The sequence below is a fragment of the Rhinatrema bivittatum genome, unplaced genomic scaffold (genome assembly GCF_901001135.1).
Source record: "Rhinatrema bivittatum unplaced genomic scaffold, aRhiBiv1.1, whole genome shotgun sequence".
Lineage (NCBI taxonomy): Eukaryota > Metazoa > Chordata > Amphibia > Gymnophiona > Rhinatrematidae > Rhinatrema > Rhinatrema bivittatum.
In genome coordinates this window covers 77,550-100,836 of record NW_021821067.1, presented here as the reverse complement: position 1 = coordinate 100,836, position 23,287 = coordinate 77,550, and the positions used below count along the sequence as shown (strand labels likewise).

Genomic DNA, 23,287 nt, shown 5'->3' with positions numbered 1-23,287 from the left:
GGAGCAGCATTCTGTCAGCGACACTAGTACTTCCTCCTCCACTTCAGTACGCCAAAGCCATGTTGCCCATAAAGAATCATCTGTTCTGCAAGGGCTAGAGAGAAAGCAGATGGCATGAGTGACACTCAGCCCACCCAAGCAAAGGAGACACCAGCATAAATGTCAGTGACACGGTATCTCTCAGAGCCCTCAGAGGACATGCAGACATATCCACTGGCATATTGGGTACACAAGTCCACTGTCTGGCCACACCTAGCCAAAGTGGCTCAGTGATATCTGTCATGTCCACCAACAAGTGTGCCCAGTGAACATGTATTTTCAATAACAGGAGACATCATGAGCCCTCACCGCTCAAGGCTGGAACCAGAGTTGATGGAAATGCTAGTGTTTTTGAAAATAAACATGCCTGTGCTTGGGTTTCCAAATATTCCCTGTGAATGGCAAGATGAATAAAAGCCTTGCAGCAGCTCCAACTGCCTCCTATGCTCCAGATAATATCATCAAATGTACCTGACCTGAAACACTGTGCCAATCTGTCCACTGTCCAGGCCGTACGTCCCTACAAGGGCCTGACCTCAAATGCTGTGTCTGTCCATTGTTGGAAATCTGTTAGAAATCTGCTAGGAAGTAGCAATCTGTTAGGGTTCTCTGTGAGGAGTAGCAATCTGTTATATCTGTTAAAGCTGGGCCTAGATGGGAGGAGCAATCTGAATGAATGGCTCCTAAGACGGAGGAGTCAGCTATCTTGTAGTGTCTCAGATTCAGTTATATTTCACTATGCTGGTATTTAGCAATCTGTAATGAATCTGAGATAGTAATGGTGAATCCCTGGGCCGGTGGCAGATGATCATGCCCCAGGAGGATATCCCGAGAAGGACCACCGGCTAGTCTTGAGTATGGAGACAGGCACACATTAGTTCTTTTATTAAACAGGTTTTGGAAACCACCAGACATGGCAGTAGAGAGCTGATATGCCCGGCAGAGATGTAGTCCCTCAGGCACTGGAACCACGATCCAGGATGGCTGAGCTGTTGAGAAACTGTAGAAAGTGAGTAGGTAGAGTAGACAAGGTTCATGAACAGAACTAGATGACAAAACTCACATAAAGTCTCAAGGAAGCTCAGAAGCTGGAAAGATTTAGGCCCTCAAAGAGCGAGTACCTGGTTCCAGGGTAACTGAGAGAACGATGGTAACTCAAAATAGTTTGTAGCAGCGATAGCTTCCAAGCAGTAGAGAATCTTCAGAATGTCCAGGAACATGGGCCCTTGAGGAGCGAGTAGGTTCCTATCTGTAATCTGAAAGTAAAGAAAAGAGCGAGGCCTCCGAGGAGCGGGTACCTCTGGTAAGTCCGAGGAGGCGGAGTAGCTTGGAGGAAACATAGCCGAATCCGTATGCGAATCCTCTCCTTGCTAATTCAGTTAGGGGTAGATTTTTAAAAACAGCGCGATCACGTACTTTTGTTTGCGCAGCAGGCGCAAACAAAAAGTACGCTGGATTTTATAAGATACGCGTGTAGCCGCGCGTATCTTCTAAAATCCTGGATCGGTGCGCGCAAGGCTGCCGATTTTGGGCAGCCGGCGCGCACCGAGCCGCGCAGCCTGTCTCCGTTTCCTCCGAGGCCGCTCCGAAATCGGAGCGGCCTCGGAGGGAACTTTCTTTCGCCCTCCCCTCACCTTCCGCTCCCTTCCCCTACCTAACCCACACCCCCGGTCCTATCTAAACCCCCCCCCTACCTTTATCCACGGATTTACGCCTCCCGGAGGGAGACGTAAATCCATGCGCGCCAGCGGGCTGCTGGCGCGCCGAGACTCGACCCGGGGGCGGTTCCGGAGGGCATGGCCACACCCCCGAAACGCCCCAGGCTGAAACCATGCCCCCAGTCCCGCCCCCGAAACACCACGTCATCGGGTCCCGCCCCCGACACGCCCCCTTCCAAAAACCCTGGGACCTACGCGCGTCCCGGGGCTCTGCGCGCGCCGGCGACCTATGGAAAATAGGCGCGCCAGCGCACAAGGCCCTGCTCGCATAAATCTGGGCGGATTTACGCAAGCAGGGCTTTTAAAATCCACCCGTTAGTGAATTAGAGACTTTAAATATTAGAAGCGGATGACGTCATCTGAGGAGGACGCCCCTCAGGTTCGTGCCCTTTCTGGTACATCAATCAGAGCGCGTGCGCCTGCGCGCGCCCTAGGTCATCAGGCAACATGGATCTGCAACATTGAGCCGGTCCAGGGACGCCGGAGGGAGATGGCATGGAGACGCCGTGGCAGCCAGCCATCCATCAGACCTGGAGGGAGTCACCACAGAGGTAAAGAGGGTGGAGTGAGGGCGTCAAGCAGTGACGGATGCAACATCCATCCACTGTCCAGGCCGTACATCCCTACGAGGGCCTGACCTCAAACACTGTGCCTGTCTGAGTTTAGGTCCAGTATTTCCAATTTCAGTTTCATGTATTTGTGCATCACTTCTTTCCAGAATATTCTTTTTCCTGTTTTGCAACATTTGGAATGTAAGAAAATAAAAAGATGACTTCAGATGTTTGGAGATTGCATATTTCATATGCTCAATAGTTTTCATGACCTTCATAATATGGACCATTTTCCCTAAATCTTTCTTAGGTGCCAACATTAATGTTTCTAGTAGGGATGTGAATCGTTTTTTGACGATTTAAAATATCGTCCGATATATTTTAAATCGTCAAAAATCGTTAGGGCCACGATACAATACCAATTCCCCCGATTTATCGTTAAAAAATCGTAAATCGGGGGAAGGGGGAGGGCAGGAAAACCGGCACACTAAAACCCCCTAAAACCCACCCCCGACCCTTTAAATTAAATCCCCCACCCTCCCGAACCCCCCCCAATGCTTTAAATTACCTGGGGATCCAGCGGTGGTCCAGAACGGTGGCGGTCCGGAACGGCCCCCTCAATTGAATCCTGTTGTCTTCAGCCGGCGCCATTTTTCAAAATGGCCGCAGCAAAATGGCGGCGGCCATAGACAAAACGATTCAATGCAGGAGGTCGTTCCGGACCCCCGCTGGACTTTTGGCAAGTCTTGTGGGGGTCAGGAGCCCCCCAAGCTGGCCAAAAGTTTCTGGGAGTCCAGCGGGGTTCAGGAAGCGATTTCTTGCCGCGAATCGTTTTCCGTACGGAAAATGGCGCCGGCAGGAGATCGACTGCAGGAGGTCGTTCAGCGGCGGTCCGAACCCCCGCTGAACGACCTCCTGCAGTCGATCTCCTGCCGGCACCATTTTCCGTACGGAAAACGATTTGCGGCAAGAAATCGCTTCCTGAACCCCGCTGGACTCCCAGAAACTTTTGGCCAGCTTGGGGGGGCCTCCTGACCCCCACAAGACTTGCCAAAAGTCCAGCGGGGGTCCGGAATGACCTCCTGCGTCAATCGTTTTTGTCTATGGCCGCCGCCATTTTGCGGCGGCCATTTTGAAAAATGGCGCTGGCTGAAAACAACAGGATTCAATTGAGGGGGCCGTTCCAGACCGCCGCCGTTCTGGACCACCGCTGGATCCCCAGGTAATTTAAAGCATTTGGGGGGGGGGTTCGGGAGGGTGGGGGATTTAATTTAAAGGGTCGGGGTGGGTTTTAGGGGGTTTTAGTGTGTCGGCTCACGATTTTAACGATTTTCACGATAGTTTACACACCCAAACGGCAACAATACGATTCCCTCCCCCTCCCAGCCGAAATCGATCGTTAAGACGATCGAGGACACGATTCACATCTCTAGTTTCTAGTACTATAGAAAACTGGTGGTAGTTGCACTCTAGTTCATCCTCTGTGTTCCCATAGTTTACAGAGGTACTGTGTAAACTACAAAGTCAACATAGGTTGATATTGTAGATTTGGACTTGATTAGTGGTTTTCTTATTTCTGAGAGCTCTTCAAGTTCCTTTGTCATCAGATGAAGTGCATAAGTACAGTTAATAGTTTCTGGGCATTTATAAGGGCTTGACCTCTAATGTTGTGCGTGTCCGTCCAGGTCTTACGTCCCTACAAGGTCTTGACCTATAATGCTGTGCCTGTCCATCCAGGCCTTACATCCCTACAAGGGCTTGACCTCTATCCTCTAATGCTTTGCCTGTCCATCCAGGCCTTATGTCCCTACAAGGGCTTGACCTCTAAAGCTGTGCCTGTCCATCCAGGTCTTATGTCCCTACAAGGGCTTGACTTCTACCCTCTAATGCTGTGCCTGTCTATCCAGGCCTTATGTCCCTACAAGGGCTTGACCTCTAATGCTGTGCCGGTCCCTCCAGGCCCTACATCCCTACAAGGGCCTGTCCTCTATCCTCTAATGCTGTACCTGTCCATCCAGGCCTTACGTCCCTAAAAGGGCTTGAACTCTAATGCTGTGCCTGTCTGTCCAGGCCTTAAGTCCCTACAAGGGCTTGACCTCTAATGCTGTGCCGGTCCCTCCAGGCCCTACATCCCTACAAGGGCCTGTCCTTTATCCTCTAATGCTGTACCTGTCCATCCAGGCCTTACGTCCCTAAAAGGGCTTGAACTCTAATGCTGTGCCTGTCTGTCCAGGCCTTATGTCCCTACAAGGGCTTGATCTCTATCCTCTAATCCTGTGCCTGTCCATACCGGTGTTATGACCCTACAAGGGCTTGACCTCTAATGCTGTGCCTGTCCGTCCAGGCCTTATGTCCCTACAAGGGCTTGATCTCTATCCTCTAATCCTGTGCCTGTCCAACCATGCCTTATGTCCCTACAAGGGCTTGACCTCTAATGCTGTGCCTGTCTATCCAGGCCCTATATCCCTACAAGGGCTTGACCTCTATCCTCTAATGCTGTGCCTGTCCATCCAGGCCCTACATCCCTACAAGGGCCTGTCCTCTATCCTCTAATGCTGTACCTGTCCATCCAGGCCTTACGTCCATAAAAGGGCTTGAACTCTAATGCTGTGCCTGTCTGTCCAGGCCTTAAGTCCCTAAGGGCTTGACCTCTAATGCTGTGCCGGTCCCTCCAGGCCCTACATCCCTACAAGGGCCTGTCCTCTATCCTCTAATGCTGTACCTGTCCATCCAGGCCTTACGTCCCTAAAAGGGCTTGAACTCTAATGCTGTGCCTGTCTGTCCAGGCCTTATGTCCCTACAAGGGCTTGATCTCTATCCTCTAATCCTGTGCCTGTCCATACCGGTGTTATGACCCTACAAGGGCTTGACCTCTAATGCTGTGTCTGTCCGTCCAGGCCTTACGTCCCTACAAGGGCTTGACTTCTAATGCTGTGCCTGTCTGTCCAGGCCTTACATCCCTACAAGGGCCTGACCTCTAACGCTGTGCCTGTCTGTCCAGCTTGGAGCTGGGATATTTCATATGCTCAATAGTTTTCATAACCTTCATAATACGGGCCATTTTCCCTAGATGTTTCTTAGGTGCCAACATTAAAGTTTCTAGTGCTATAGAAAACTGATGGTAGTTGTACTCTAGTTCATCCTCTGTGTTCCCATAGTTTACAGAGACACTGAGTAAACTACAAATCAACATAGGGTGATATTGTAGATTTGGACTGGAGTAGCAGTTTTCTTATTTCTGAGAGCTCTTCAAGTTCCTTTGTCATCAACTGAAGTGCATAAGTACATTTAATAGCTTCTGGGTATTCACTAGATGCCAACAGAAGCACCTCCACCACATTCTAGGGGACAACCCATTTCAGGGAGCCCTTTCCTGCGCAAAGAAAAGGAAACTCTCCCCAGGTGTAACCAGCCTATCTCTTAACACCTGTTGACCATGTTGAACCACTTTTTACATGGAAACCTCCTCCACGTCAACTCACCACGCTTGAAGGCTCGTGCTCCAATCTAGGAGAGATCCTATTTCAGGGAGCACTTTCCTGCACAAAGGAAAGGGAACTCTCCCCGGGTGTAGCCTATCTCTTATACCCGTTGACACATGTTGAACCACTGTTCAAATGGAAACCTCCTCCGCCTTGGCCTTGAAAATTCTCATTTGTATATCTGCTACATCCCCCAGATTTTAAAAGACCAGCGAGAGCTCATTAGGTGCCAACATAATCACCCCACTCTAGGGGCGAACCCATTCTAGGGAGCCCTTTCCTGTGCAAAGGAAAGGGAACTCTCCCCGGGTCCAGCCTGTCTTGCCCCTATCAAAACCACAGGGATCTGACTTCCTCCACTCTACCAGCCTGTCTTGCCCTAGCAACTTTCTGCCACTCTGCCTTGCTGCCATACACCAGATGACTCACTCTAATCCTTGTTGTGTTCTTGCCACTATCATGGTTCCTCAGTGTGTTGGTGCTAGTCTTTCTGCTGCTTTGTCCCTTTATCAGCGCCTTGTGGTTTTTTCTGACATTCTTACTGCTTGCTTTGCTCCCCCTTCATTGTGCTGTAGGATGTTGATGCCACTTGTCTTGCCACGTTGCCTGTTGTGCTGCCTTTGAGGGTTCATGCAACTGTTATTAGTGCTCTCTTTTGAAGCTGTGTGGTGTTTTTGACACTCTCACTGCTGCTTTGCACCTCTTTAAAGCACTCTTGCCACTCCTGGTACCCCTTTGCCCCTTTAAAGTGCCTTAGACTATTTATACCACTTTGGTTCCACTTTGCCACAGTCTAAGTATCTTGGAGCTCTTTTCTTGTTCTGATGATTGCTCCTCAGAAGTTTCATCAGAATTGATAAGAAAACCCCAATTCTGCAGCCAAAAATAGGCTGCAAATTCTCCCCCTTTGATTTTAATGGGAAAACGGACGAAGAAAACTAATGAACAAACGAATTTTCCCCCCCCCCCCCCCTATGAAACTAATGCAACAAATTTGGGTCCCTGCGAAATGAAAACCAAATTGAAACAAATGTTTTCCTTCTGCAATGGGAGTGCATCTTCCCTCCATGAACATCCTTGCTGGGCATTCCAGAGGACTATGTGGTTTGCAGGTATTGCCTCAGTTCTTGGGCTTTCCTGGAATTTAATGAAAAATTCTGAGGGGATTTGGATCCAGCAACACAAAGGTCCCACACTGTGCCTGACCTCACCAAACTATTGGCCACTCTGCATTTCATGGCAACCGGCTCCTTCCAAATGGGGAGAATTTCCCAAAACCACTTTTTCTCGCTCTCTGGACCAGGTCATCATAGCAGTCTCTGGCTGCATTAATTGCTACATATCATTTCCTCAGGACAGGCAGAACTTGATGGACTTGAAAAAAGGTTTTATGCATTCGCCAACTTTCCCAATGTTCTTGGACCTATCGACTGCACTCACGTGGTCATCATTCCACCCCGTGACAGGGAGTAGATGTACTGCAACAGAAAGCTCTTCCACTCCATCAACATGCAAGTGTTCTGTGATGCTTCAATGTGCATCCTAAATGTGGTGGCCAGGTACCCGGGAGCAGTGCACAATTCCTTTATACTAAGGCAATCAGACCTGTGTGAAAATTTTGAGGTCTGACGGTGACAGTTGGCTCATAGGTAAGAGAGACGCTTCTTTCTATTTTACATCTCTGGCAATGTGTTTGTGGCAAATGGCATGGACATGGGTGGTGGAAAGGGGGAGGAAAAGCATAACTGACATGACAATTGCCTTGAACAGTTATGTCCTGCAGGCCATTGCCCCAGGGCCTGGCTTTTTCTCCTCATGCTGCACAGGCCTGCAAATCTTGTGATGGCAAACAATGTTCCGGCCCTAAAGCTTGGTGTGTGAGCAGGCACCATACACTTTCTATGTGTTGAATTTCAAAATGGCCCTGTTCCTAACCTCCTATTGGGAGCTATTAAAATCTGACTGGTTTTTTACAAGCTTGAAGTGTCCACATTTCTGTTGCTGCACGATCACATGTGGCCAGTTAATGAGGCATCATCCAGATTGTCAGCCACAGTTTGTCTTGATCCTCACACATCTAGATTAACTATAACAAGCCCCCCATCCTGATCCCTCCCCAAGACTTACTAACATCCCTGGTGGTCCAGCGGGGTCCCGGGAGCCATTTGTCCCTCCGTGCCCGGCATGCCAGCCTCGCTCAAATGATGCCGATAGCCTCTGAACTACTATGTCACACGGGCTACCGGCGCCATTGGTCAGCCCCTGTCACATGGCCATCAGCGCAATCTTGTGCTCCTACCATGTGACAGGGGCTGACCAATGGCACCAGTAGGCCCTGTGACATAGTATGGGCAAAGGCTATCGGTGCCATTTTGAATACTGGCAGCTGATGGCCCAAGGGCAGGAGATCACTCCGGGACACCCGCTGGACCCCCAGGGACTTTTGGCCAGCTTGGGGGCCTCACCCCCCAAGCTGGCCAAAAGTCCCTGGGGGTCCAGCGGGGGTCCGGGAGCGATTTCGTTGTTGGCTGCCAGTAATCAAAATGGCGCCTATAGCCCCTGTCACGTGGTAGGAGCACAAGATCTTGGGGAGGGATCGGGATGGTAGGGGGGGTGTATGTAATGTATTAAAATGAATTTAAATGCTTGGGGTGGGTTTTTTTTTAGCTTCATTTCCCCGCGTCGTTTTTCTGGGCCAGTTTCGGGTTTTTCCTGTTTCAGTTTTTTTCGGTTTTCAAAAAAACTAAACGAAAAAAAAAGAACTTTACCATGAAGTATCTGAGTCAAAAAATGACCCGGTAGAAAAAATCGAAGCACATCTCTAGTGTGCAGTAGCCCTGTCAGTGCACAATAACACGAAATACAAATTTTCACCAAATTTTTGGCAAAATATGATTTGTTTTTCGGGGCCAAAGAACAATCACGAATTAGACAATATTGTTGACATTTTCTAATTCGTGAAAAACGAATGCACATCCCTACTATTTTCGCTATATTTATAGCAATTTGATAAATCTAGGTCCAACTTTGCAGATGACGCAAAATTGTTTTGAGTCATTAAAATGGCAGCTGAATGTGAAGAACTGCAGAAGGACTGAGCTTCTAAATGACAGAAGTAGTTTAATATGCACAAATGCAGACTAATGCTGATAGGGAAAAATAATCCCAACTACATGGACATGATGCTAGGTGCAATGTTAGCAGTCACTACCCAGGAAAAAGAACCTCAGAGTCCATGTGGATAATGCTTTGAAATCTTCAGTTCAGTGTATGGCAGCAGTCAAAACGTTAAATAGAATGTTAGGAATTATTTTGAAAGGAAAAGAGAACAAAACAGAGAATATCATAATGCCTTTGTATAGATCCATGGTGTGACCTCACATTGAATATTGTGTGCATTTTTGGTCATTCCATGTCAAAAAAAGACATAGCAAACATGGAAGGGCAACAACAATAATAAAGGGGATGGAAAATCTCCCTTATGGAGAAAGGCTATTTAGGGCTTCTTAGCTTGGAAAAGAGACAACAGAGAGGATATGATTAAAATGTATGAAATCATGAGTGGGGTGGAACTGGTAATTAGGAAACAGTTATTTACCCTGTTAGATAACCCCAGGACTAGGGGACACTCCATGAAGCTAACAACCGGCACAATTAAAACAAATCATTGGACATATTTTTTCACTCAGCGCACAATCAAGCTACGGAATCTGTTGCTGGAGGATGTGGTCACGGCAACAAGTTCCTGAAGGAAAAGTCCCTAATCAGTTATTGGCCAGGTAGACTTGGAAAAGTCAGCGCTTATCCCTGAGAGTGATATATAAGAAATGGATCAATTATTGGGGATCTGATGTGCATTTGTGATCCAGAGTGCTGGGCTCAATGGACCTCGGTCTGACTCAGCAGGGCACTTTCTTATGTTCTTATGTTACTTTCACTTGCCCACAGCACTGGAATGTCTGTTCCACAGACACTTTGTAACCTGGCTTCCTTTGAAAAGTAACCAAAATGGTTCATAGTTACAAAAGTGGCATGGTTTCACCCTGGGGATTTAACCATGATGAGGGAAGTGGATTTTATCCTGGGGTTTTACTGTAAAGATGGAGACAGTTTTCATCTCAGGATAATGAGGGGATGGTTTGCAGCCCAGGATTAGCTCTAAGGAGGGTACAGTTTTCATTCTGGGTATTTAGCAATTAGGAGGGTTATGGTTTTCATTCCAGAGATTTAGCTTGGGGAAATTCCTTAGTTACCCAGCTAGATCCCTTGGAAAGCTGTCCACGGAGCCTCACATTTATACTATCAGAGCAGTGATTGGAAAAATTGATTTGGAAAATGTATTTTATTCTGTGATGAAAGCTCCTAAGTTGGTCCTGAATGGAAATGTTAGAGAATAACTGATGAAGTCCAACTGCTTACCTCTAAGCAGGCTCAAATGTACCTAAACTCTCCCATACAGATGTTTGTCTAACCTACTCTCAACACTCCCCCATCACAGAGATTCTACAATTTCCTTACATGACTTGTTCCAGGGCTTGAAGATCCTCTGGCTGATATCCAACTTAAGGTCACCCCTGCAGTAATTGAAGCCCATTCTTCCTTGCTTTAATGTATGCATAATATACCATGAATTTTTTTTCTTTTTTTCTGAAGGTAAGAGAGACACTGGCAGCAGAGACAGGGTTAAGCGTTCGAGTCGTACAGGTTTGGTTCCAGAATCAAAGAGCAAAGGTAAAACTATCAAATTGTTTTAAAAAGCTTAGCATAAATATTGGAAAGAAGTAACTGGTTGGGCTTATGAATTTGGGATCATTGTTGGGAGAGAGAGGAAGCCAAAACATATGATGCTTAGCAGTCAGGATTTCCTTCTGCCCAGTTTCACAAGGCTTTTCACAAACCCATGCAAGGCATCCCCATCCCTCCCTCTCACTTCACCAAGAAGTAGTTACTCTCAGCAGTCTGCAGCCCTGTCCCACGGACCAGTGCTCTTACCTCCAGCCCTGAGTAAATCGGTTATTTACTCTTTTGGATAATAGAAGGGCTAGGGGGCACTCCATGAAGTTAGCATGTGGCACATTTAAAACTAATTGGAGAAAGTTCTTTTTCACTCAATGCACAATTAAACTCTGGAATTCCACAGCATCTAGGCAGACCCCTCAGATGAAAGTGCAGCAAGCCACCTCGCCTGAACAGGCCTGAGGCACAGATCTGAAGAATGCTGCCGCCAGCTGTTCTGGGTTTCACTTAGGCGCACATGTACCCTAGTGCTTCATGGAGACCTCTGCAATAGTTGACTTCTCTAAAGAGTGCATTGCTTCAGCATTCCTGTTTTCCAGCGTTCCTGTGTTCCTTGTTCTCTGTTCCAAGTTCCTGTTCTTGAGTTCTGCATCTTGTTCCTGGTTCCTTGTTGACAGTCTGGTCCATGTTTTGAGTTCCTGTCTTCTTCATGGTCAGCCTCCCTTCTCCTCTGTTCTTTGTGTCCTCATTCCTGCTGTTTGGTTCCTTGTCTTCCATTCTCCTTATCATTCCTTTTCTTTCTTGGATGGACTTCTGGCTTTGACTTCTGCTTGAACACCAACTCTGCTTGTCTTCTCCCTGCCACTGACCATTGCCTGGACACTGACTCTGCATGTATTCCACCTGCAATAGACTCTGGCCTGCAACTTCACCTATTCACCTGACATTCATCTCCGAAGAGTCTCATGCCTAAGTCCAGCCAGCCCGGCACCCGAGGGCTCAAACTAAGGGGAACGTGGGCTGGTATTAGTGAAGTTCTAGTTGGGCCTCTGCTTCCATCAGCTCCGCCAGCTTACAGTGTGGACCTGCAGGGCTCCTGCCTGCAGGTTGCACAACTCCATCTCAGACCAAGGGTCCAATCCAGCACGGAATTCCTCACCAGGGCATCACAACCACCCATGCAGAACTCCCCCCTCCCATTCAAATAACAATCCCCTCCCCCAAGTCATCAGCTCCTCTGCCTCTATACCCCAACAGTCCCCAAGAAGGTGGTTTCATGAGTACGAGGGAAAGCAAAATCCTCTTGCCCACAGCACTGCTTTTCACAAAAATCCCACGTTCACATCTGGCCATTTGGTACAGAGATTTTGGCCTGAGTCTTCACAGTAGCTGGTTAATTCCATGGCCCAGGAAGCCGCTGTTTTGCAGGCTCTTGCAAAATAGCATGGTGAGTAAGCATAACAAGATTTAATAATACCCTCATTCGCATATCACATCCCTTAATTTGCTGGCACAAGCTCATAAATTTTTGCAAACATATTGAGTAACCCTTTAGCATGTCTAAGAATGACTTCCTACATAGCATTTATTTTTAGCAAGCACAAAGATCCTTACCATGCATGGTAAAGTTTATTGAAAGGCCCCTATACTCTATGTGTATTGTGTATACAAACCAATTATCTTTTAAACTAAATGTAAAACATTGAATGCAAAGTGTCGGTACCAAAATAGTTCAGAAGCAGCAATACTCTCCCTGTGTAAAGGAAGTTAAGGAATTCAAAAGAAAGAAAGGGAAGGGGAAATATGAGAGAGGCATTTAAATATCTGGCAGGCTTCCAAAAGGTTCACATTGTGGCCGATGCAAATCAGTGTGCTCAGTCGAGCGCAATGTTTAACCAGCGGTTGGCTGCATGTTTTGGATGCGCATCCACAACTCCATATGCTATTAAAGGTGGATTTTTGAAGATGCGCCGATATTATAACTTGTTCGTGTCAACAATTTTATATCAGCATGCACATGTATGGGCGGGTCGCGACTTGTGCACGCAAGGGAGGGGGGTTAAAAAAAGTTAGTGGCGATGCTAATAGCACATTCCCAGTTTCTTCCCATTCCACTCCAATTAAGGAGTGGAGAGAGGGAACTTCCCTATCCCTCTACCTACTCTACCTACTCTTCCACCCTTTTCCCCTCTCCTCCCTGACCCCTAACCCCCCTATTAGAATTTTTATTGCTGCAGAACTTACTTCATCTTGGCTGGTGAAGTAAGTTCTGCGTGCTGGCCAGCTGCCGGCATGCACTTCCCTGGGACAGGGCCTAATGGCCTCTGTCCAGGCTGGCCCCCACCAAGCCCCCCTCCCCCCCCGCCCTCCCCTGCCTCTGCCCCCAGCTTGCCCTTTTCCCATGGTCCGGCACTTCCACATGTACTGGAAGATATGCGTGTGGCTGGACCATTTTTAAAATGCGCCACACACATATATATCGTTTTTTTCATGTGCGGGCTTTTAAACTGAAGCCGTAAGAGGATTATCGTGTCTACAACACGCATCCAATGCACTGCAAAACAAATAACGCTCATCACATGCAAATGCATGTTGATGAGGCTATTAGCTCTTCTCCCTCGATTAAAAAAAAAACTATGTTCGTGGGGAGCGTTGGGAAGGAGAGAGAGACGTCCCCAATTGTCCGTGACACCTGTGGTACCTGTGCTTTGCCTGGAGCCTCGGAGGAACGCCGACGAACCCAGAGAGAGAGAGGCGGGACTGTGACATCATCACCTGGCGCCTGCTGCATAAAATCAAATGGCAAGCGGCGCACTACCGCCGCCGCGCGCTACCTAAGCTGCATGCTCCGTAAGGGGCGCGCGGCTTTGTCCGGCTTAGTCCGGAGAAGGACGGGAAGGCAGGACCACAAGTCATTTGAGGTAAGAAATTGGTGAAGTTTCACTGTCTACTCATTCCCAAGCTACATGGGGAGGAAGAGAAAAGTAAAAGCTTCCCAATCTCACCTATACTATCGAGGGGCCCAATGGACAATCACGTTTTTAGACGGATTGGATCACCAAATGAGGACATTACAGGGGACCAGTTTTCGGCCTCCTTTAGTCCTGGTGAAGGACCTTCGCTTCCTCCGCAACCACAGACACTATTATCTAAGGACTTTTTGACTCTAGATGCAGAAACCTCTCCAAAAAAGGGAGTAGGCTCTGCCTCGGGAGAAATTAAGATAGCTAATGTTTCATTAGATTTGAGATCAGGGCAAGTTACGGAGGAGTCCGATAGGCCAAAACAATGGCCTGGTGATCCCCCTGATAACATTTCCCTGAAGGATATTTGGAATCTGATGTCTGTTCTTAATAATAATGTCTCTCAAATGAAAGAGTCTTTGACTGCCATAGTAAATACAAATATAGTAAAAATAGAGGAACATACAAAGGAGGTAACCAGCTTAAAAGAAGATGTGGGGAAAATAACAAATAAGATCAGATTACTAGAAAATATTGAATCTGCCCATATTAAGGATAGTTTATCTATCCATAGAGAGATAGAAAATATGGAGAATATAATTAGGTATAAAAATTTACGACTAATTAATTTTCCCTTAACAAGACTTTTGTCACCCTGGGAAATGTTTAAAAAATATTTGAAGGAGGTTTTACTCTATGAAGATAAAGAAATCCCTGTGGTGTCAAAAATTTTCTATTTTTCAAGTAAAATTGGGGAAAGAGTAGAAGAGAATGTAGAAACTTCAAGTATTGGAGTTTCGACTTTTCTTGAAGAATCAACAGATATAGTCCACAAGAGGGCTACCTTGTTTGTCTCTATGCAATTAGAGGCAGACAAGGACAAGGTGTTTAAGGATTTCCTAAAACACAAAGACCTCAATTTTTGTGGCCAGAAAATCTTAATGTTCCCTGATGTCTCGCGGGCCACGCAGGCAAAAAGGAAACACTTTCTCTCCCTGAAGGTGAAATTACTTGCCTTAGGAGCAAGTTTCTTTTTGAAATATCATAGCATATGTTTAGTAACCTATCAGGGTAAGAAATATAGTTTCTCTGATCCCTTACATTTAGAGACATTCATATCGGATAAAGATGTAGTAGGGAGAAATAGCGAAGATCAATAAAAAACCAATTAGTCTCTCTCTCCTTTAGAAAATTTTGAAGTTGTTTTGTGTTAGTTTGATATTGGAATAGTCTCCCCCATATTATGGATATAGTAATGAAGATGGGAATCTTTATTGTAAAAAATTGGTTATTTTGTGATGAGATGTACATCTGTCTTACTTCTTTGATTTTGTTTAAAGATTTTAAATGAAAATTGAATAAAGTATAAATAATAAAAAAAAAAACAATGTTCGTCCGATGCGCACATTTTTACACTCTGAAATTAATGCCTGCCTAGAGCAGGCATTAATTTCTGAGCAGCCCAAAAAATGTTGTAAGGAAAGCAGAAAATACTGCTTTTCTGTACATCCTCCAACGTAATATTGTGGCGATATTGTTGGAGGAATAAAAAGTTTAAAAGATTTAAAAAAATATTTTTTTTAAATAAAAAAAAATTAAAAAAAAAAGAGTGCCAGTGGTCTGGTTAGGGAAGCGGATGCTCAGTTAATGAACGTCCATTTTCTGAACCTGTGGCTGTGCACTAGATAGGAAAATATTAGAGACATGAATCGGTTCCAGAATCGTGGTTCATAGAACCGCAGGAAATCTTCGTTTCCCGTGGTTCTGAACGCTTTTTTTTTACCTGTCCCAAGCTGAAAAAAAAAACACCCCGACCCTTTAAATCAAATTATTTAGAATCCCCCACCCTCGCGACCCCCTCAAAACTTTTCTAAAGTACCTGGTGGTCCAGCGGGGGTCCCAGGAGTGATCTCCTGCTCTCGGGCCGTTGGCTGCCAGTAAACAAAATGGCACCAATGGCCTTTTGCCCTTACCATGTGACAGGGGCTATTGGTGCCATTGGCCGGCCCCTGTCACATGGTAGGAGCACTGAATGACCCGCGCCATGTTAAGGGCAAAGGCCACCGGCGCCATTTTTATTAGTGGCAGTCGATGACCTGAGAGCGGGAGATCACTCCTGGGACCCCGCTGAACCATCAGGTACTTTAGAAATGGTTTTTTTTTGGGGGGGGGGTCAAAAGGGTGGGGGATTCTAAATAATTCAATTTAAAGGGTTGGGGTGGGTTTGGGGGTTGTTTTTCTGTGTGCCCTTTCTACCCACCCACCCCCCAAAACGATAAAGCCACATGAAAATTTTGTGGGGTTTTCCTATCGCTTTCAGGGACCCCCTGATACCTGACAGATGAGAAAATATCATACGATATTTTCATTCGTCAGAAAAATGATTCACATCCCTAGAAAACATACACTCATATATTGAGCATCCATTTTCTTATCTCGTGGACAGCCAACCTCTCCTGGGCACCCATTGCCAAGGAGACACTCGGGGCATGCAATTAATTCTAGCACCTCCTTGGCAGCATGACCCCTAATTTAAATATGAGTATTGCATCACGCACCCAGGAGAGGTGCCTGGGTGCGCATTAGGAAAGCGGGCACTCAACACTGAGCATCCAGTTTCGGCACTTTTTTATTGCATCGGCCCCTTAAAGTTAATATTTCCCACAAAGGAAGCTAGAGGATAAGGGCTGTTCTGAAGTTGAACGTGGAAAAGAAGGAGAAATGTTAGGGATGCTTAAAATCAGCAGACGGGATTGTAAGGGGAACAGTGGTAAAATTCAGCATGCTCGGAACAGATACAGAAGAGCAAAGCAGATGGAACATGTCTGAAGTGACACAGGAGCAGCAGCTAGACAGACTTGATTCTGGCAACTACTATCTTACTATGGGGAGCAGACACTGAAACACTGCTGAGCAGTGAGGTTAACCTCTTAATGTTAACAATTTAACCTTGTCTAGTCAGCTAAAATCTTGGCCATAGTGACAGGCAAAACTTGTGTGGTTAGAAATATAGTAACACGATGGCAGAAAAGTACCATTCAGTTTATTTAACCATCCACACCAACTAGTCAACTTTACAATCCCTCCCACTCCTTCAGAAATCCCCTCTGTTTATCCCATGCTTTTTTAAAATTCAGATATTGGCCTTATTTCCACCACATTCATGGGGAGGCCTTTCCATGCATCCACCACCCTCTCTGCAAAGAAAGATTGACTCAGATTACTCCTGACCCTACCCCCTTTCTACCTCGTCCTAGAGCCTCCTTTCCATGCCTTGCCTTCTGTGCATGGAAACCTTGGAGGTATTTAAATGTCTCTGTCATTTCTCCCCTATTTCTTCTTTCTTCTATGATGTATATATTAAGATCTTTCTCTATCCCGACTGCTTTAGATCAAAGACCACTGACCAGTTTAGAAGATTTAGGACATTAATTGCACAGTCACACTTAGGTCAAATTTAGCTGGGTAGCACTGAATATTATTTTAAGATAATACATTTGAAAACTTTGCCCTGGGCATACCCCAACCAGCCTCTCTTTTGCCCTGCTAAAGCAGTGTGCAGAGCAAGTTTGTGTGGATTTATTTTAGCTGGACCACTTGGGGAAGGGTTAATTTTTAACCAGATAGATTTATGTGATTGAAAAACTATTTTAATCAATAAATCTTTGAAGATTGATCTCTAGGTTACTATAAAATACTTTTCCTCTCTGGGTATAATTATTTGTATTTCTATTTTACCTACATTGTTTGTTTGTTTTTTTTTTGCCTGAGAGCAATCTTTGAAGGTGTATGTCTTCTCACTAACTGTACCCCACTATGAGGGTTTGCCAGCTTTAACCAATTTGAGCCATTCAGTGCCAGTAGTTCTCATGCTGTTCCTGCAGTGGTCAGTGAGTAAACCTGGGTAAATTGAGTCACGTGGCAATTTGTTTATGAGCTTCATATTCTTGACATCTAGGGACAAGGCCAATGACTCAGCCACAGCAAGGTAGTGAGGAGTGAAAGTGTGGAGCACAATTCTGTACTATCCCACTTCCAGTCTTGGGATCAGTACTAGGCTTGAATGAATAGTGCTATTTTTCTTGGAAGTCTGATTGTAAGGCACTGGTACTTGTAGGGATGTGCAGACAAAAAAAAGAAAAAGCTAGTTTTGGTTCATGTATCTATTTCAAAGGGATATTCACTTTTCAATTTGTTTTAAAGTTTATGTAGGTTTGGTTCATTTGCAAAATTGAAATATTAAAAAAAAACCCCACAATAAAAAACAAAAGTAAAATGGGGCCTCCCCAGGTCCCTGCCACCAGATCTCCTGGGGTCTTCTAGAGCCTCTTCAGGCCCCTCTGACCCTCCACCCCCCAAGGCTGACTCAGCTAGGCTGCCTCCATGGGCCCCTTCCAATAAGTGGAAGGAGCCCCCCCTCCAAGCTGGCCAAAAGTCCCTGGGGGTCCAGCGGGGGTCCGGGAGTGACCTCCTGCCCTTGGACCGTCGGCTGCCAGTAATCAAAATGGCGTCGATAGCCTTTGTGCTTACTATGTCACAGGGCTACCGGTGCCATTGGTCAGCCCCTGTCACATGGTAGGAGTACAGGATGGTGCCGATGGCCATGTGACAGGGGCTGACCAATGGCACCGGTAGCCCCTGTGACATAGAATGGGCAAAGGCTATCGGCGCCATTTTGATAGAGACAGGCCCGAAAGTCAGACAGCATGGAGAGAGAAATCCCTCGTGAGACCCCGCTGGACCACCAGGGATGCTAGTAAGTCTTGGGGAGGGATCAGGATGGTGGTGGGGGGGGGGGGGGTTGTTTTTAATGTATTAAAGTGAAAGGGAATTTTATGCTTGGGGTGGGGTTTTTTTTAGCTTCATTTTCCCGTGTCGTTTTTGGGCCGGTTTTTGTTTTTCCCCGTTTAGTTTTTGGTCGTTTTTCCAAAAAAGTAACCGAGGAAAAACGAACTTTACCCCCGAAGCGTCCGACTCAAAAAACAACCCAGTAGTAAAAAACGAAGCTCATCTCTAGTGGGAACTCAAGGAGGGCCACTTTTTAAGTTTCTGAATGTGTTTTTCAAAATAAACTGAAACTATCCCACATTTTTTCAGGTATTTTAGAGAAAATCTGTTTTTGGTTTGTATATTCAGAACAAACCAAAAACAGACTTTTTCGTTCTGGAAACCTATTTTGAATATACAATCCCTACTGCTTTGAGCCAGTCAATGAAATGATTAGATTACTGGGAATGTTTTCATTCTGTTTTGTACGTACTTAACAGATGAAGAAGCTTGCAAGGCGGCAGCAAGCAGCAGCAGCAGCAACAGCAGCAAGATCAGCAAAACCCTCAGAGAATGGGCTCAGGTAGGAGCAAATCATCTCTTACTTTTCCGGGCCAACATTTCTGCTGGCAAACTGGTTCTGCTTCTTCAGGACACATTTCATGTCAGCACTTATATCTTGTCACCCAGCGGCTGTGATCTGCTGCATCTGGAAAAGAAACTTAAAATACTCTGCCAATAAAAAAATTAAGAGAAATGACTACAGAGTTGCTTATGAAAAAGATCATGAAAATTCATTAACAGAATAAAACTGACAAATATGTGTTTCCAATTTTACTGTTATTTATTATTTACAACTGCCGTCAAGTAAGCTTGGGTGGCCTGGAAGAATCACTGTAAAAGCTTAGTAGTAAGACATGGAACACCTGTAAGAATCAAAGCTGAAGATGGCCAGCTTGATAGGCATGCTTACGACAGATATGGAAGGAAAAGGGGTATGAGGTCAGTCACTGAGAGTTGGTGTTGGGTTGCATATGGGAATTTATAAATGCATCTACTCAAAGTGATGGGCAAACTGGATGGGTCATTTTTGCACTTACCTGACAATATTTATTATGTTATGGGATAAAATCTCTTTGCTTGGTCAACTGATTCACTTTCACTTTCTAATATCTTGGTGCAGATGGCGGTGGGAGAAAGAAGTCAACATTATTGAGAACACTCTCTGATATCCGTGAACAATAAAGATCCATTAGTCTCAGGGACAGGCTCCATGTCATAAGGAACAGGTTAATCCAGTCCTGGTTTTACCCTAATGCATGCAGGGACTTGTAATTCTTATTTCCCCATTGATTTACCTAAAACAATCAGGACCCCCAACTCCCTACATCATAGGATAGAACCATAACTGAATTAGCTTGCTCCTTATGACAGTGGCAACCCTACTAAGTGGATATCATTACCTAAGGTTTAAGTTTTGCAGAAAATGCAGTAGTAGAGTTGGAAGGATGAAAAAGCAAAGCAATCAATGAAAACTACAGGTGATACTAAAAGCAACAGAGTCTACTACTTCCTTATATGAAGCCATGATAGAACAAAGTCCTTCCCATAGCAGAGGAACAATTTCAAATTAAAAAACTGCTGCTGTAGCAAAATTAATTGGAAGCCAAGAAAACATCTAGTGCTTCCTTATCTCCCTTTTGGCCCCCACTACTTCTTGACTATCAATAGATTTCTCGTCAATGTACCAATTGGTAGCCAAGGGCATGGGGAGGTAGCCACTTTCTTGACAGTTCCCTACGATTGTAATGTTTTCTAAATGGGAACATTTTAGGAAAATACATCCAAGTGACTTTGTAAGAGATTTCTACAAATGGTAAGATTTCATTTTGGTCATAGGTGGAACGGGTGCTTTAAAAAAAGTTGTTAAGTAGTTTAGTTATGATGTAATTTTTTTGCTTGAGGAGGTATTCATATTTAGTGTTTTCAATAGTCCTCATATTTAATTATTATATACATTAGGAGTCTTTATGAATCAGGGTGCTGCAAGAACCCTCCTCAGAACTCTTTGGGTCTGATTTTCAAAAGCATTTACACACTTAAAATTGAGTTTTACATGTGTAAATGCACTTTATCTGAGTAAATGAGTTTTTGAAAATTGCTACAATATTTGCCATTGAATTGTCCATAGGATTTACCCGTGTTATTGGCACTATTACATGGGTAAATGGCTTTTGAAAACTGCTATAATAGTTATATTTACACATGTGAATCCTTTTGAAAATTACCCCCCTTTGGTTATAGCCTAAGCAGCCAGAACGTGAACTTGAAGATTTCCAAAAACAATGAATATAAAATAAATACAATTAATTTCAAAATTGTGGCAAATAATATAAGAAATTAAATATTATGCCAAAAAAGGAAGAAGATCTAGGAATAAAACCAAAACAGGAAGTTGGCATTTTCTAGATTGTAAGTAGTACTACGTCCGTAAGGACCTTCCTGCTTGTAACTTACACATAAACACCTTCCAGAACTTTAAGGTGCTGGTGGGAGCTTAATTTTCTCTACTCCTCTCCAAATAGGAATCTTTCTTATTGTCAAGGACATGGTTCATAAACTTAATTTTCACATCTCTCATTTTATAGGGCAAGCAAATGGTGGTGCCAGCTCAAGTATGGAAACAATTATGACTCAGTATACAGCATTGCCTCAGCAACAGCTTTAGCCATTGAGCAGAATATCTATAACGCTGATCCGTTTCGACAAGGACTCACTCCACCTCAAATGCCTGGAGACCACATGCATCCCTATGGTAACTGGATCCCCGGAATTCTTTGCATGGGCTAGAATAACCATCCAAGGCCTTTCATTTATATGCCGAGAGTTTTGTTGGAGATTGGAGAATATGGATTTGTCATTTTAGGCATCAAATAAAGTCAGAAGGTCAATCTATAGACTGTATTTAAGTCATCTATGCTTATCACTTATTATGGAAGTTAAATCTGTGGAGCAGTTATGACAGCATAATTGGTGGAGTGCAGTAACATTTACCGCTAATATATTGTTCTGTTGCTGAATTCCAAATCAAGGAATTTCTCAGCAGGAGGCCCAACGTGCATCCTCTTCCAGTGATCTCACCCTTAAATGCTAATTTTCTGCATAATTTGGAAAGGTTGACATTTGTGATTATAAAATGAAAGATTAGTTCCAACACTTTACCAACAACCAAAATAAAACTGTTCTGTTACATGGTATTGTTCTCACTCTTCTGAGAAATATGTACATACATTTTTTTCCCATTATGGGAGCTCAGAGAGAATCTGGCAGCAACGGTGATGGATCTGTTCAATCACTCTTTAGAGATAGGAGTGGTTCTAGAAGATTGGAAAAGGGCAGATATTGTGCCTCATCCTAAAAGTGGTAATAGGGAGGAAGCAATTGATAACTACAATCCAGTTCGTTGGGCCTCAGTGATGGCTAAATTAATGGAGTCACTAATAAAAGAATTGGTAGCTGTGTATCTTGAATTTAGTAGGTTGCTGAATTTTAAGGCAGCATGATTTTTCCAAAAGGAGATCAAACAAATCTGATCCATTTCTTTGAGTGACCACATATGTATGGGAGTAATTTGTAACATTCCAAATAAGTTAAACAGCAAATATGCAACAGTAAGTTATACCAATTTTCAAAAGCAAAGTATGCATTTGCTTTCCCTTTGAAAATGTATCCCACCAAAACTACCCTCACACAATTACAACCGCTAAACCACACAATTTCCCATGAAAATCCAAAAAGTGTGCATGTAAGTCTTAACCCTTTCCCAACTCTGCTCCAGGAATGCCTCTATATACCCAGGACATACATGCGTAAGATTACTGGCATATCGGATGGGCAATTTTATTTCTATAGATAAAATAATGCTTCTTAGCATATGAAGAGGTGCACTTCTAACCAGCAGATGGAAACTGAGCAGAGCTGACAATCATGGTATATGTACCCCTGCAGTGACATCAGCCCACCAGTATTCTTTGTCTCCAGCAAGATGGTGGATGTGCACCTCCCTACTGGTGATGCTTAAGATATTTTATACGAGAAAAAAGAAGAAGGAAAATTAATTTGCCTCGCTCTCCTGTGGTTGATACATATGGTCTTCCCTCTGTTGAGAATTTATGAGGTGATATCCTTGGATCCCTCCCTCAGATGAGTGCCTTAGTCCAGTAACTGGGTTTCAGATGGCATGGAAATAGCTGTTAAAAAAAAAAAAAAGCCGAGTGTAGCAGTGAAGGCCCTCCCCCTCCCCCGCAGCCGGAGCCCAACTTTGTACTCAGCTGGATGGGCTCAGCTCAGTTAATGAAGAAAAAAATAAAAAGAAAGAGAAGGAAGAGAGAAGTAGGGATTTCTCTCCCCTCCGGTCTCCTTGCTTGGCACAGCCAGATGTTCATTCTCGCTTCTTGGGGAAGCTTAGAAAACGTGGGTAGCCTGGCAGGTTGCACAGCCTTTCATCTAGTCCCCCGCTCTCAGGCTTCTCTTGTTCACTGCGTGATAGGCCACGGCTGCATTTTCACGTGTTTTTCTGTGCATAAGACTGTCTTCTTTAGTTACGGCGGTTTGTGCTTGTGCACCTGGCTATGTGTCCAGATTGTGTGCCTGATTGTGATCTAGTTGGGTGCAATAGGAGCACTTACTAGAGCGCTCAGTTGTGCGTGCTCACACATGCATGAACTTCTTTTTGTGCACTATCTGAAGCAATCTTGGAGTGAACTCAGTTTGTGCGCTTCTCAAGGCACAGTGTTCAGCGCCTAATTTTTGGACACCCTAAATTTTGGGTGCCTAGTTTTTTGTCCATGTTTCGGCAAAACTCTACCTGCTTCAGGAACCTCGGTAAAATGTCTGCTGTGTCCGTTAATCGGGTCCACCATTGAAAAAGCACATCGTTTCTTGTCTTTCGCGTGTCTAATCCTTTAAGTGAGCGGTGCCCTTCATTTTGTAAGGCGCCGCTCACTTAAAGGATTAGACACAGTCAACAT

The 23,287-nt window shown here is 44.9% G+C and overlaps 1 protein-coding gene across 1 annotated transcript in view; it reads left to right on the top strand.

Annotated features, from left to right (window-relative positions):
- The window catches only part of LOC115082424 (LIM homeobox transcription factor 1-alpha-like), a gene marked incomplete at its 5' end in the record, with an annotated part of 67,543 nt that overhangs the window by 9,850 nt on the left and 34,406 nt on the right, over positions 1-23,287 (top strand). Inside the window, 5 exon segments of the mRNA XM_029586658.1 lie at positions 10,444-10,521; positions 18,758-18,784; positions 18,786-18,840; positions 20,906-20,977; positions 20,980-21,072. Of these exon segments, the coding sequence (XP_029442518.1) occupies positions 10,444-10,521; positions 18,758-18,784; positions 18,786-18,840; positions 20,906-20,977; positions 20,980-21,072 (325 nt within the window).